General features: G+C 60.1%; 1 protein-coding gene across 1 annotated transcript; it reads right to left on the bottom strand.

Moving 5' to 3' along the window:
- Window positions 1–7,005: 7,005 nt before the first annotated feature.
- SIX2 (SIX homeobox 2) lies at window positions 7,006–10,227 on the bottom strand. Its single transcript, XM_032411217.1, has 2 exons — window positions 9,668–10,227; window positions 7,006–7,496 (listed from the first exon to the last, which is right to left on the bottom strand). Exons 1-2 carry the CDS (start codon window positions 10,225–10,227, stop codon window positions 7,172–7,174), a joined length of 885 nt encoding a protein of 294 aa, XP_032267108.1. The 3' UTR covers window positions 7,006–7,171.
- Window positions 10,228–12,417: the final 2,190 nt, after the last annotated feature.

Raw genomic sequence — 12,417 nt, 5'->3', positions numbered from 1 at the left:
CACAGAACACCTTCCTTAGTCTCATGTCCTCATCTGTCAAATGGGGATAAGAATTACTTTTCTACCTACCTTATATAATTGAGAATATTAAATGATAGGGAGTTTGTGAAACCAGTGACACCCTACAGAGTGCCACATACATGCTAGGAATATCTAGAGTATTTTGCTTTTAGAGACCGTTTGACTTCACCTTTTCTAATTCCCTCCAACCCCCTACCTCCACCCTACTGGGCTGAGGCTCTTCCCTCGGGAGGAAAAGGGAGGAATACCTGACATTTCCGAGTTGGCCTCCTTTGTTGGGCCTCGATCCACCCTCACGCGCTCACTCCCTTCCTCAGGCTTGGACCGGTGACCTCCCTCCGTCAGTTCAGGTGTCTCCCGGTGGCTTTCCAGGGTCGCCAGTGGGTCTGCCTTGCAACAATAGGCTATTTCATATGCCCTATCTTGAGACTGAAAGAATCACCTAGCTCAGGTGGAATCGGAGCGCTTTTACCACCACCATCTCTGCCGATGGAGAAGGGGATGGGGGCTTCCGTGGGCCTAAGTTGGGGGAAGGGCGGGATGCGCATGGTCAGTTCTGGTCCTAGAAGGCAGTCTGGGTTCTCTGTCCCTTCTGACCTCCTCCCACCCCACCGGTAAATCCATGTTGATAAAGTGACGCCTTAATACACCTACTGCCCCCCCCCCCATGGAGAACTCTGTCCGCAACGCGGAGCTAATGGGGGGGGTGGAAAAAGAGGAGGGCGTCCCACCCAAGACTCACGTCTCAGCCCTCAGGGTCCCCTAAACGGTGTCATCTTCCCGAGCAGAATGGCAGAGACGGAGCCAGAGTCTCAGGAGGGCAAAGAGGGAGGTAGCAGCAGGCTGATCCTAGGATCCCAAAGTTCCATTTTTACTACGGAGTAACTTGCACCGGTGTAAACCCCCTCCGTGGTAGGCGGTGCGCCCCGTCTATGTAGTAGACGGCAAGTGGGGAACCTGCGCAATTATCCCCATTCTCGCGGAGATGAACCCTCTTCACCGGACCGCAGCGGGTCACGAGGCTGCGAGCTCCGCTGCCGCAGCTCAGGCTGGAGCCAGTCCTCGTCGTAGGTTTCTGGGCGGCCTGGCGCTGCCCCGATCCCCGCAGGAGTCCCTTGCGCGCTCCTCGGCCGCCCCGGCCCCGCGCTCGGCCCAGCCGCTACCCTGGGAAGACCGTGCGCTGCCGACTCGCAGAGAGCAGGCTCAAATGCCAGTCCTGCCGCTGTAACGTGCGCGACTCTGGGCAAGTTCCCGAACACGGCGTCTCAGTTTCATCTACCAGTAATAATAGCTTCTTTGTGTGGCCGCCGTGAGAATGCAACAGATACCAGGTGTGCAAAGTGCCTGACGCGTAGTAAGCGTTCAAGAAATGGCAGTTATGACCTGTTACTCCGGGGACCACCAAGTCACCATGGAGCTGTGTTTTCATGGCCCGGGGCAAGTTACCTGGATAATTCTGCCCGCAGTGAGCTTTCCAGCTAGTGGGAGCGCCTGGCTGGGCAGAGCAACGCATGCCCTTGGGAAAGACGCTGAAGGAAGGGGTGGAGGGCTGGTAGGTCGGCAAGGTCCGCCCCCGCTGCGGCTCTTGCCTTCCCGCCTGACCTGTCACTCTCTTTATGGGAACTCGAGCGGCTCTGGTCTGACTCCCAGGCCGCAGAAGCCCGGGTGTGGGCCGGTCGGGTCTTGGGTGCCCTGGACGGGCAGAGGATGGCTACTGGGGATGGCACAGTAGCGGATGATTTTGTCGCCCGTGGCACGTCCCAAAGGTCTCTGCCTCGCGCCTGACCGCCAGCTCGAAGGGCCGGAGGAACGGGGCTTCCCAGCCCCGCGGTTCCCAGCTCCCCGGCCCGCAGGCCCCAGAGCTTCGCGGGACTCCAAGCAGCGCGCGGGCTACTCGCGCCCAAAGCCGAAAGCCGGCCGCGCGGGGCCTGGCACCCAGCGCGCTGGTGGGGCTGCGGAGGCCGCGGGGCAGGCGGAGCGGCGCGATCTCTGCCCGTAGCGCGCCACAGTCCGGCGCGTACGCACTGCTCGGCGAGTGAAGACGCGCTAGGCACTCCGGCGGGGCTGGGCCGCTGAGAGCTGTCCATTTAGCCTTGCCTAGAGCCTGGGCCAGCCTGTTGGGTTTGTGGGTCCTCCAAGCAAGGGAGACTTTGGGGCAATTAGGGGCGCCTGTCGGGCCTCGGAAGGGGGGCTTTCTTCAGGCACATCCACGCGGTGTTACTTAGACTCTCTCCACGGCCGGGCGGCCAGGAGCAGGCACCTACCTGGAAGGGGAGCAGCCCGGCTGCTGAGATTGTGGGAAAACTGTGAAACTCACCCCACTGTGGGACACCCAATCTGACTCTCTTCCCTCCGATTCATCCCCGCAACCCAGAAGCCATTTCTGAGTTCCAGTCGCACAGACACCCACGGAGTTTCAAGAACAGACTCCAGCGAGGCGGCGAGCGAGGCGGCGAGCGAGGCGGCGAGCGAGGCCTTGACCCTGACACCAGGACTCGAGATCTTTGGGGCCCAGGCTCAGCTCCACTGTCCGGCCCCTGGCAGCAACGACAGAGGGAACGTCCTTCCCTCCGGCCCACCCCGCCCGCATTGGCTTAGGAATCAGGACCCACTTGCGCCCGGTTGGGTTCTGGCGGCGTGAGAGGAGAGGCTGATCCTCCTCCAGCCCCCGGAGCCTTCCCTTGCGAGCGGGAGCGCACGGGCGGGCGTAACCTGCCAAGAGACCTCTCTGTCTCACCCGCCCACCTATGTACTCAAAAACAGCCAGCTTCCCAGGGCGCACGTCGGCCCCATCAACGAACACCAGCGCCTTTTTTCACCCTTTTGCGCCTACACGCTGTCTCAGGCCTTCTCACATTTCCCAGTACATCCTCACGCACGGGGTCTCCGCCATTTCCAGATGCCCTACGCAGCTTTGTGACCCGAGCTTACGGATGCCCCCCCACCCCCACGGTTGGGGTGGGCAACATGAAAAAAGGAGGGGCCTCAGTCACGAGCCCAAACCCTCCTCGACCCTTCTCCACCTGCCCCTCAACACAAAAACACTTGCATGTCACCAGGAACCCCAGCAGTATTCCAGCAAGAGGTGGGCACTGGTGGGGTTGTGGAGGCCAAATTCCCTGGGTCCTGACTCCCGCACCCCCACTTGGCTGATCCCTGCTTTCCCAGACACCAAAATGGTGTTTCCTACAGGCACTAGGGACAATCCAGGCCTCGGTAGCCTTGTGTTCCCTCCTCAGATCTCCCTGGCTCTGTTTAACTTTTGCTTTTGTGGCCCGTCATCACCACCTGCTCCCCCCCGTAGACCTGTCACTCCCTTGAGATGCACTTTTGGGGTGGGAACAGCAGGGTCTGGGCCAGGACCACATCCCAGCCAGGTCTGCTGCCGAGCGTGAGGTGAGGGGAGAAGACTGCCCAGGAGGCACAGCGAGCCCCTTGGCTCCCCTGTGCACTCAGCCGCCCTTGGCTTTTATGCCCCCACCCAGGTGAGTCGGTCGGCGCAGGAGGGCTGGATTCTACCTTCTTCATTCATTTTCACCTTCGGGGGTTGCATGGGTATGGAACCTCGCTGGGAACAAATGAAAGGCGGACAAGGTCAGGGGAACAGAAAGGGAGGGAGACTTGTGCTTCCAGCGCTGTGTCCTTTATGGTCACAAGAGCAAAACTCTTGGCTTCCGGCTGCCACCGGGGAAGGGGTGACGCAGCCATTAGGAACTGTGTTTGGTGGACGCCTAGGGGGAGCGGTTGTATTCATCTGGCAGCATCTGTGCAAAAGTTATGTCCAGTTGGCACACTCTCGTGGGGCCCGCAGCAACCTCTCACTGGGTCTAGTGGAGCTTGGAATGGAGGACTGGCTTGTTATAGGTTTATGCAGTGGGTGAGTAGCTGCTCGGGTTTATTTTCAGAACTTCTGCATAGTTTCCCGTTTAAGTAAATATTTTCAGGGTTAGCTTTCCAAGGGGGAGGGAAAGAGGGAAGTTGCAACAAGTAGCGAGATTGTGCCGGAATAAAGCTCCAGGACAGGCACCCTGCCCCCTACTGGCCGGTGAGAGCTCCCGGTAACCTCCAGCGATCCCACCTGGGCCCCGGACAGAAGGTGCCACAGGTGGGATCTCTGAGCGTCTGCCTCCTGCGGCTAGGACCATCTCTTTCCCTGGGGGCCAGCCACTGAGACCTTCAAGGCAAGCTTCGCTGCGCGGCCATGCCCTGGCCCCAGCAGATCGATAGACTAGGACTGGCTGCTGGTAGGGGCACGGGTGTGAGTGTGGGTTTGTATGCTACTGGGGAGAAGCATGATGTGTATTTGTGTTTGTGTGTGTGAGCTTACGTGTGGGAGAGACTCATTTGGGTATGTATCTCATGTATATTGGGGCAGAGAGTGTTTAGGTTTTGCCCGAAGACATGTGTTTGTGTCTCTAAGAATGAGTTGAGAGTCTGTGTGTTTGCTTCTCTGCTCGTGTGTGTGAACGTGTGTGACATCCAGTGTGTTTCCCTGCGTGGCCACTGTGTGAAAGGGTGTGTGTTTTTGGTGCCATCCACAGGGCCTGGCACACAACGGCCTTTCAATCCCAGTGAATCGAATGATGAATGTGTATGTTGGTGTCCTTGTGAGAGTTCTCGCAGATCCTGTTTCCCTGGGAGTGGGAGTGTGGAAAATAGGAGGCAGGTAGGGGTGATGTGGGCTCCAGGGTCTACTGTGTTTCCTCCCTTCCCAGAAGTAAGCCTGGGGCTGGTGGCTCAGCTCCGCTGACTCAAGGTGGCGTCTATGGTCGCTTGAGCCTCTCCGGACCCTCAGGCAATAGCTGGTTCTTCACTCCGCCACTCAGTGAAGGTCAGGCAGCTGGGACCCTGTAAGCATAGATCTGCTCCTGGGGGGACCTGGGTTGTCCTCTAGAGCAGAGCCTCCAAGAGAGGCGGAGCGAGCTGCCAGGGCTGGAATTCCTCTTGCGGTGCAGGGTCGGGCCCATGCGGAGCAGTCTCAGCCTGCTGGCGATTCCCTTGACCTTCAGGCCTGCACAGAGGAAAGGCGGGAGGCATAGCCTCCTGAGCCAAGTGAGCCTGCCCAGCTGTCCGTGCGGCTGCGTGAATCTCGGCCGGGAAGGAATCCAAGGTACTTCGAAAGTATGCGCAAAAGGGTCTTCTGCGAACGCTGATTTCATCAGAGAGGAAAGCCTCCAAAGAGGAAAGTGTCCGAGCACTCTAGGATCTTGCCGTCAGAGGAGCGCCTCATTCTCTCTTTCCCGTGGGGTCCAGGTGGCATGTCTGAGCCGAGAAGCGTCCTGGTCGCGGAGGAGGAACATGTTCGGTACCCACAGCCCGGGGTGACCTGAGACGCAAAAGCCACAACTTCCTCCTTGAGGAGTCCTGCACGCTTGGGATCTGGCAGGATAGGCTTAGAGGGGTCGCTTAATGAGGGGGAGAGGTGGGACTGGGTCCCCCAGAAGGGAGAGGGCGCTGCAGGTTAATGCACCGCTACGGAGGAACCTACCGTGCTCGATGTGCGGAGGTGCGCCCCCCTCCCTCGGCCTCACCGGCTAAGCCCTGGTGCCCTCTTGCTCCTATTTAGAACACGCGCCCGCCGGCCGGGCCTCCCCAGTCTCCTCAGACTTCCCTTCCTCCCCCATCCTTTCATCACCGTCCCAAAACGACCAATTTCTGAGCTTGGAGACCTTTACTCCACGTCCACACGCACCACCCGGGCTTTGCACTGGCTCAGCGGCTGCCCTTGGGGCCAGCGAATTTGCCCAGGGCGTCCCACCAGGTTCTAGGGACTGCGACCACCGCTAAGGAAACCTCCGTGGCCCGATTTGTTCCCCAGCTTTGGCATCTCCAGACATATGTCCCTTCCTTGTTCGGCACACAGCGTCTCTTTTCTTACCCTCATCCCCGAAATGAAGAAAGAGGAGGGTGAGGGCCCTGCTCCGCTGATGGGGGAGAAGAGTCTCCAAGAGGAGCAGGCCACCCCCTTCCTGCTTTTGCAGGGAGCTTCCCGCACAGGAAAGGGGGCGGAGGGCTTTGGGGGGAGGGGGGAGGTTTCAGAGTTTTCAGTCCCTTCACCTTAGGGCTGATACAAGCGACGTGTATGGGGGAAGGCGGCTCCAGGTTTCTGGGGCTCCTGGGACATCGCTGCCCAGAACGGTCCACCCGGGGTGTCGAGTCCCTGTAGGGAAATCAGACACTGCTGCACTCCCAGATCACGGGCCTTGTGGTATATATCCATATATATATTTATGATTTCTAATTTTATTATAAAATAAAAGCAGAAATATTTCCCGAAGAACATTCACATGAGGGCGTAACAGGGAGACGGCAAGTCCGTGGCTCGGGAGGCACACTCTGCCGGGAGCACTGTGACCACAGTCCCAGGAGGAAGAGGAGAGAGCGTGGCGGGCCTCACCGAGAGAAAGAGAGGGGCAAGCGGCTGGGACATGCTCAGAGGCCTCCGTGCCACGGTCCTTTCTCTTGCACGTAAGTTACTAGGAGCACAGCTGACACCTGCAGCCCCACTGAACCCCGGGCAGGGCCTCTGGAGAAGGCCTGGCTCCTCTGCTCTTCCCCTGCCACGTCCACCCAGGAAAGTGAGGAAGGAGGACGCAAATAGGTGTCCAGGCACGAGGAGAAAGGCTGAGGGGTATAGACCCTGGGGCCAGGAGTGCAAGGGGCCGGCCAGGGGAGAAACGGAAAAACAGAAACAGAGAAGCAGAAACCTACCAAGGGGTGACAAGCCAGAAATATAGAGGGATGGGGAACGGGGAAAGCAAGAAGGGGAGGTAGAGAGGACAAGAGAGAAGGAAAGGAAAAGATCTGGAAGAAAGAGCAAGGAAGGCAAGGGAAGGGAAGGGAAAAGGAAAGAAGGGATGAGAAGGTCGGGAGAGAGAGTATGAGAATGTATAATTTATTCCCTTCGCGGGTTCAAGGCCGGGTCCCAGGGCTCCAAACGATCTCAGAAGCAACGTGTTGAAAACAAATCCCGGCGGACAAAGACCAAACCAAAGAGCCATCCACCCTGCCCGGGCCGGCGGTTCTGCCCGCTCAGCGAGCGGGTCTTTCAGTACCTGGTGGAGCCGCCGGCGCAAGGCGCCCTCCCGACACCGTCTCTCCGGTCCCCAGCGCCAGGCCTGGAAGGCGAGCGCGTCGAGCAGGCGGGGCTCTAGGAGCCCAGGTCCACGAGGTTGGCCGACATGGGGTTGAGGATGGAGTCCTGCAGGCCGTGGTGGTGCTGCAGAGGGTCCGCGCCGCCTCCGCCCGGCACGGGCACGGGTACGGCGCTGGGGCCCGGAGGGTGGCCCAGGCTGTGCAGGGACGGCAGCCCGGGGGGCGGCGGCGGGCTGAGCAGCAGCGCGGGGCTGGACGATGAGTGGTCTGGCGTCCCCGACGGCGTCTTCTCGTCCTCCGAGCTGCCTAGCACCGACTTGCCGCTGCCATTCAGCGACGCAGCCAGCGGGTTGTGGCTGTTGGAGTTCTCGCTGTTCTCCCTGCAAATGCAGGAGCAAAGCAGCCGGGTCAACGGGGGAAACCGAGGCCGCTCTGCGCCGCCGCGTCAACCGGAGCCAGACCCCGCCACTCGCCTCCGCGCCAGAGCCGCCCGGCGCTGCCTGCGGGTGTTTTTGGTTTCTACCATTTTCTCGGCCTGGCCTGGGGCTCTCGCGCTTTCTGCCAGTTCTCTTAATCGGTCAATACAAGATTTCTCTCTCTTATCCTTTTCACCGTGCCGTCTCTATCCCCCCACCTCTTCTGTTCTTAACCTCTTGAATATCTTTCCTGTTCTCTGTACGTTGTGGCCCCCTCCCCCCTTCACTGAGTTTCTAACATTTCTTTGCCAGAGGAGAGGGGCCCAGGGAGCAGCTCAGTGGAGTTGGGGAAGGAGACAGGGAGAAAGGGAAGATGCCTGGATTTTCAGATTCTTGGCTCCCCGAGCTAGGGTTGCTCAGTAGAAGTGGGGCCAGGAGAGTGAGGGCCCCTAGAGCCTAGGCTGAGGACCCCATTTGAAGTTAGGGATCTCATGGGCCTTCACCTCCCCTTAAGGGAAATCTCTTTTTGGGGGTCAGGTTCCTGGAGCTAAGGGTCCTTTCTTTCTAGCTCCAACCTGGCAGGTCTTGTGAGGGCTCTCCTTGCTGGGCCTAAGGACAAGGCCCTGAGGATGTAGCACTCCCTTTCCCTGGTGGCACAGTGCAAACTTCGGCTGGGAGGCTAGAAGCTGGGGGCTCGGAGGGCAGCCCTTGGGAGAAGCATGGAGGGGATTGCTAATCCTGGCCTAGACTTTTCCATCATATAGAAACTGAGGGGTTCTGCAGCCCTCACCTGGGGCCTGGTCTGAGAACCTAGTTCTTCAGGAGTCTGGATGCATGCCAGGCTGGGAAGAGGGGGACCCCAGGAGGGAGAACCCACCTCCTGCTCTGCCTTTGATGGTCAGCCCCGACCAGATCTAGAGATTTGGAATCTGGGGTAGATTTTCTCCTCACTGGCTTCCCAAGACCTTTTCTTTCTGTTTTCCTGGAAGGGAACTTCCCACATAGCTGGCAATGGAGACCTTACAACTGTACATACTCCAACCTCATTGTCTGAGAGGCCAGGGTTGGCCTGAAGCCCCCCCTTCCACTTCCAGAGATCTGGGTCCACTGTTCAGCAACCTCCCCCCACCCTAATCATTTACTCTGGGCTGCACACGCCCCATTCCACCAACCCCAGGTGTCTTGGTTTGCTGTTACACTCAGGCTGAATTTCTGTTCCCACAATCGGTTTTTCTCCCATTTCCTTCTTCATATTTGGGGTTCAGAGGAGCCACAGACTGGCAGCCACAAGGGCCTAATGGTCAACTGTTAAGCTAGTTCAGGAAATCCTGGTTTCCTTGACGACAAGCAACTCCCAGGCCTTCTGTTGCTCTCAGTTTACCCCAGACCTACCGGCCTCCCCACTAAAGACGGTAGGGCCCGAGGGGAGAGGAGTCAAGAGCCTGGCAGGCCAGGGAAGGACTGCTGGGTCCAAGAGGGCAGGAAAAGGGGCATGTGTTTCTGTTTTGCTCTCCTACAGCTGACACTTCCGCCCCATCGTCTTGCTCCTCTTGGTCCTTCCCATGCGGGATAAAAGTCTCCCTTTCTACTTCCATATCCAGACAATGAATATTCTTGCCCAGGACCTTCCACATCCAGGTCACACCAGGAAAGTATCAATCCCAGTCCTGACCCCTAATCACACTTTGGCCTAGGGCTGAGTAAGGCGAACAGGAAGTGCGGGGAAGTGCCGGTGAATTCGCACAGGCAGCCCCAAATCTGCAGCCCTGACAGTCCCCCTCCGAACCCCTCGGTCCTTCCGAAGACTGTCAGACCCTGCCAGCTGTGTCCCCCTTGCATATGATCCAGCCACTGTCTTGCTTTCGCCCCAAAGTTCGCTGCCTCTCCACTTTTGTTCACAAGCGACCAGGGAGTTAATTGACAACTTCCCCGATCGCTTTGCCCGCTTTGGACAAATTTCTGCCCTCTCGGTCTCCCACAAGACCTGAAGGGCCGCAGGGTCAGACGAGGCTGCAGCTGGACCGTGGCAGGGACCGAGCACCCAGTTTAGGCCTCTCCTGGGGGCTGTGCACACGCCCCGCGACCCCCTCCCTGGAGCCCGGGGGAGCTGGCGCCGAAGTTCTACTTACTCGTACCTTTCTTTGGCCTCAGCTGCGCGGTCGCGCTGCCGCCGGTTCTTGAACCAGTTGCTGACCTGCGTGGTGGTGAGGCCCGTGGCCTCGGCCAGCTCGCGCTTCTCGCGCGGCGAGGGGTAGGGGTTATGCGCGTACCACTCGCGCAGCACGCTGCGACTCTTCTCCTTGAAGCAGTAGCTGGTCTCCTCGCCGTCCCAGATGGAGCGCGGCAGCGGAAACTTGCGGCGCACGCGGTATTTGCCCACGGCGCCCAGGGGCCGGCCGCGCAGCTTCTCCGCCTCGATGTAGTGCGCCTTGAGCCACAGCTGCTGCAGCTTGGCGTGGTTGTGCGGCGAGAACTGGTGGCTCTCCAGGATCTTGTAGAGCTCGCGGAAGTTGCCGCGGTGGAAGGCCACCACCGCCTTGGCCTTGAGCACGCTTTCATTCTTGTGGAGGTGCTCGCAGGCGGGCAGCGACCACAGGAAGCGGCCCAGCCGCTCGATGTTGCCGCCCTGCTGCAGCACCTCGCACACGCACGCCACTTGCTCCTGCGTGAAGCCGAAGGTGGGCAGCATGGACATGGTGCCGGCTGCGTCCCCGCCCGCCCGCGCGCGCCCTCACCGCGCTGCGCCGTCCGGCATGGGCGCCTCCCCGCCGGGCCGTCCGGGCCGAGAGGCGGGCGGGGCGGCCCCCCCTGGCCCCGCGCGGTCTCCCGGCGAACCCCGAGTCACTGCGGTCCGTCCCCGCGCCCGCCGCGGCTGCCGCGCTCCTCCGCGCCCCCGCCGCCTGCGCCCCTCGCCTGCGCCCTCGTCCAAGCCCGGGGGCCGCCCGGGGCGCCGCTCCGCATGCTCCGCGCCCGCCCGCCGCTCCCTCGCTCGCTTCTTGCTCGCTCTCCCTCCCGTCTAGCTCGCTCGCTGCTTTTTTAATAATATTATTCTAAGCGGGCATGAGGCGCGGCGGCCCGCGCCCTGATTGGTCTGGTTATCTGACCCGGGGCCTGCCCGCGCCAGACAATAGTCGGAGTCAAATTATTCGCCATGGAGACGCTGTCAGTCACTGGTAACCCGAGCCCCGGCGGGTCGGGCGGCTCCCCCCGGCCGGCTCCGCTGACAGATCGCCCGGCTCCGCGCAAAGCGGAGGGCGGCCCGAGACGGGAGCGGGAGGCGCTCCAAGAACCTGGGAGGCGGAGAGGACCGGGCGGGGGCCGGCGGCGGTGGTGATTGACGGGGCGGACGCCCATAGAGCAAGGGAGGGGACGTACACGGGAGAGGGGGGGCGGGGTGGAGACGCCCGGAGAAGAAAAGGGGAGGATCGAGGTGGGGAGGAAAGAGGGGAGAGGAGAAGGCGGGGAACTGCTTAAGGCGGTGCTGGGAGGAAGAGGAGGGAGAAGGGTGGAGGGTACCTCGAGGGGGAAGAAACAGCTTTCTCGAGGCCCCCCTGGGTGCCCTACCCCCACTCCGGGTCTTCAGCGCCCTCCCGGGTCTGCAGTTTTTGGGAGAGATTCTGCCCAGGAGCGGTCCAGTGGGATGGGAGAGTTTGGAAGTGCTTGGGCGCCTCTCAAAGATTTGGCTTTTCCTGCGGACAGCGCCCCGCCCCCATCCTAGGAACTCTGGACCTGGGCGGTCTTCGAGGGAAAGGGGGAGGGAGTAGGAGACAGAAGTGGAGAAGATTTGGCAGTGGCCGTAGGCGGACGCCTGAGAACACAACTTCGTGGAGGATCCCGCCTTTCCTCTCTGTTCTAACCCGGCCGGCTGCCCCGAGGTCGGTACCGCCCCAGCTCGGCACTCTCGGCTCTTCGCCGGGCGGGGACTCACACTTAACCCCACGGGTCCCACGGCCCGGGAAACGCCAGGCACTAACTTGGGGCCTCTAGGGAAATTGACTTCTGTCTGCTGCGCCGGCAGTCGGCCCACGGGGAGGCGAGGGCAGAGTCTAGGACACCCGTGGCGCTTCCCCCGTGGGTGGTCCGGGAGGACAGAGTGGGCGCAAGAACCATCCCGCCCTCTGGCCTCTGAGCTCGGACTTGGCTCCAGGCACTTCCAGCCTGGGAACCAGATCACTGAGCTCCGGAATAAGGGTCTTAAAAAGGGGATCCTGGTTTGTTTGTGTCTTTGTAAGGGCGCGTGTGGAAACACGTGGTGCTGGTTCTCTGGGAGGAGGGCATGGAGAGTAGGTGGAAAATCTGGAGGGGGGCGGGGGTTGTTGCTGCTGTTTCTACGGTTTTGAAAAGCCCGGGGCTTAGCTTCTTCCCGGACTGGTCCTTTCCACTTCCGTTTCCTGTCTTTGCTCTGAGCTGTTGGAGGCTGGAGTCAACCTTGCTTCCAGTTCCAGGACCCAAGCCAGCACAGAGCCTGGGCTCTGCCCTCAGCTTAGAACTGTGGAACCTGTGTCTAGGCCACATTTCTTTTTTCCCCATCCTTTTTAATTTTCTCCGGAGGTTGTGCTAGGAGCACTGGATGGGCGTCCAGAACCTTGGGTTCAAGTTTTTGCTTTGCTTGGTGTCTATGAGAAAAGTCTGTGTTTGTTTCTCTAAGTGTTCATCTCCTTAGCAAGATTTCCAAAAGTTTCCCCCTGCTCTAGCATTCTAGAAGTCCTCTGGGGGAGTTGCAGGCATGAAAGAGTGGAACCCTGGGACTCACCCTGAGACTTGCTTTTGGACTTGCCCCGTGTGTATTGAGACCAGGGCTGTCAAAGTAGGATCCAAGCCAGTGCCAGGGACAGCTCCCTGTAGAAATGCAGGTGGCATCTTCAGAGTCTCTGTCAGTTGGCTG

This window comes from Phoca vitulina, unplaced genomic scaffold, assembly GCF_004348235.1.
Source record: "Phoca vitulina isolate PV1807 unplaced genomic scaffold, GSC_HSeal_1.0 scaffold12, whole genome shotgun sequence".
NCBI classification, from domain to species: domain Eukaryota; kingdom Metazoa; phylum Chordata; class Mammalia; order Carnivora; family Phocidae; genus Phoca; species Phoca vitulina.
This window is presented reverse-complemented; position numbering and strand designations above follow the sequence as displayed.

Excerpts from the sequence above, each read along its gene's own strand:
- SIX2 (XM_032411217.1), bottom strand. The coding sequence starts at position 10,227 with ATGTCCATGCTGCCCACCTTCGGCTTCACGCAGGAGCAAGTGGCGTGC. Across the intron at positions 7,497-9,667 it reads GCAGCTGAGGCCAAAGAAAG|GGAGAACAGCGAGAACTCCA; the intron begins GTACGAGTAAGT and ends CTGCATTTGCAG.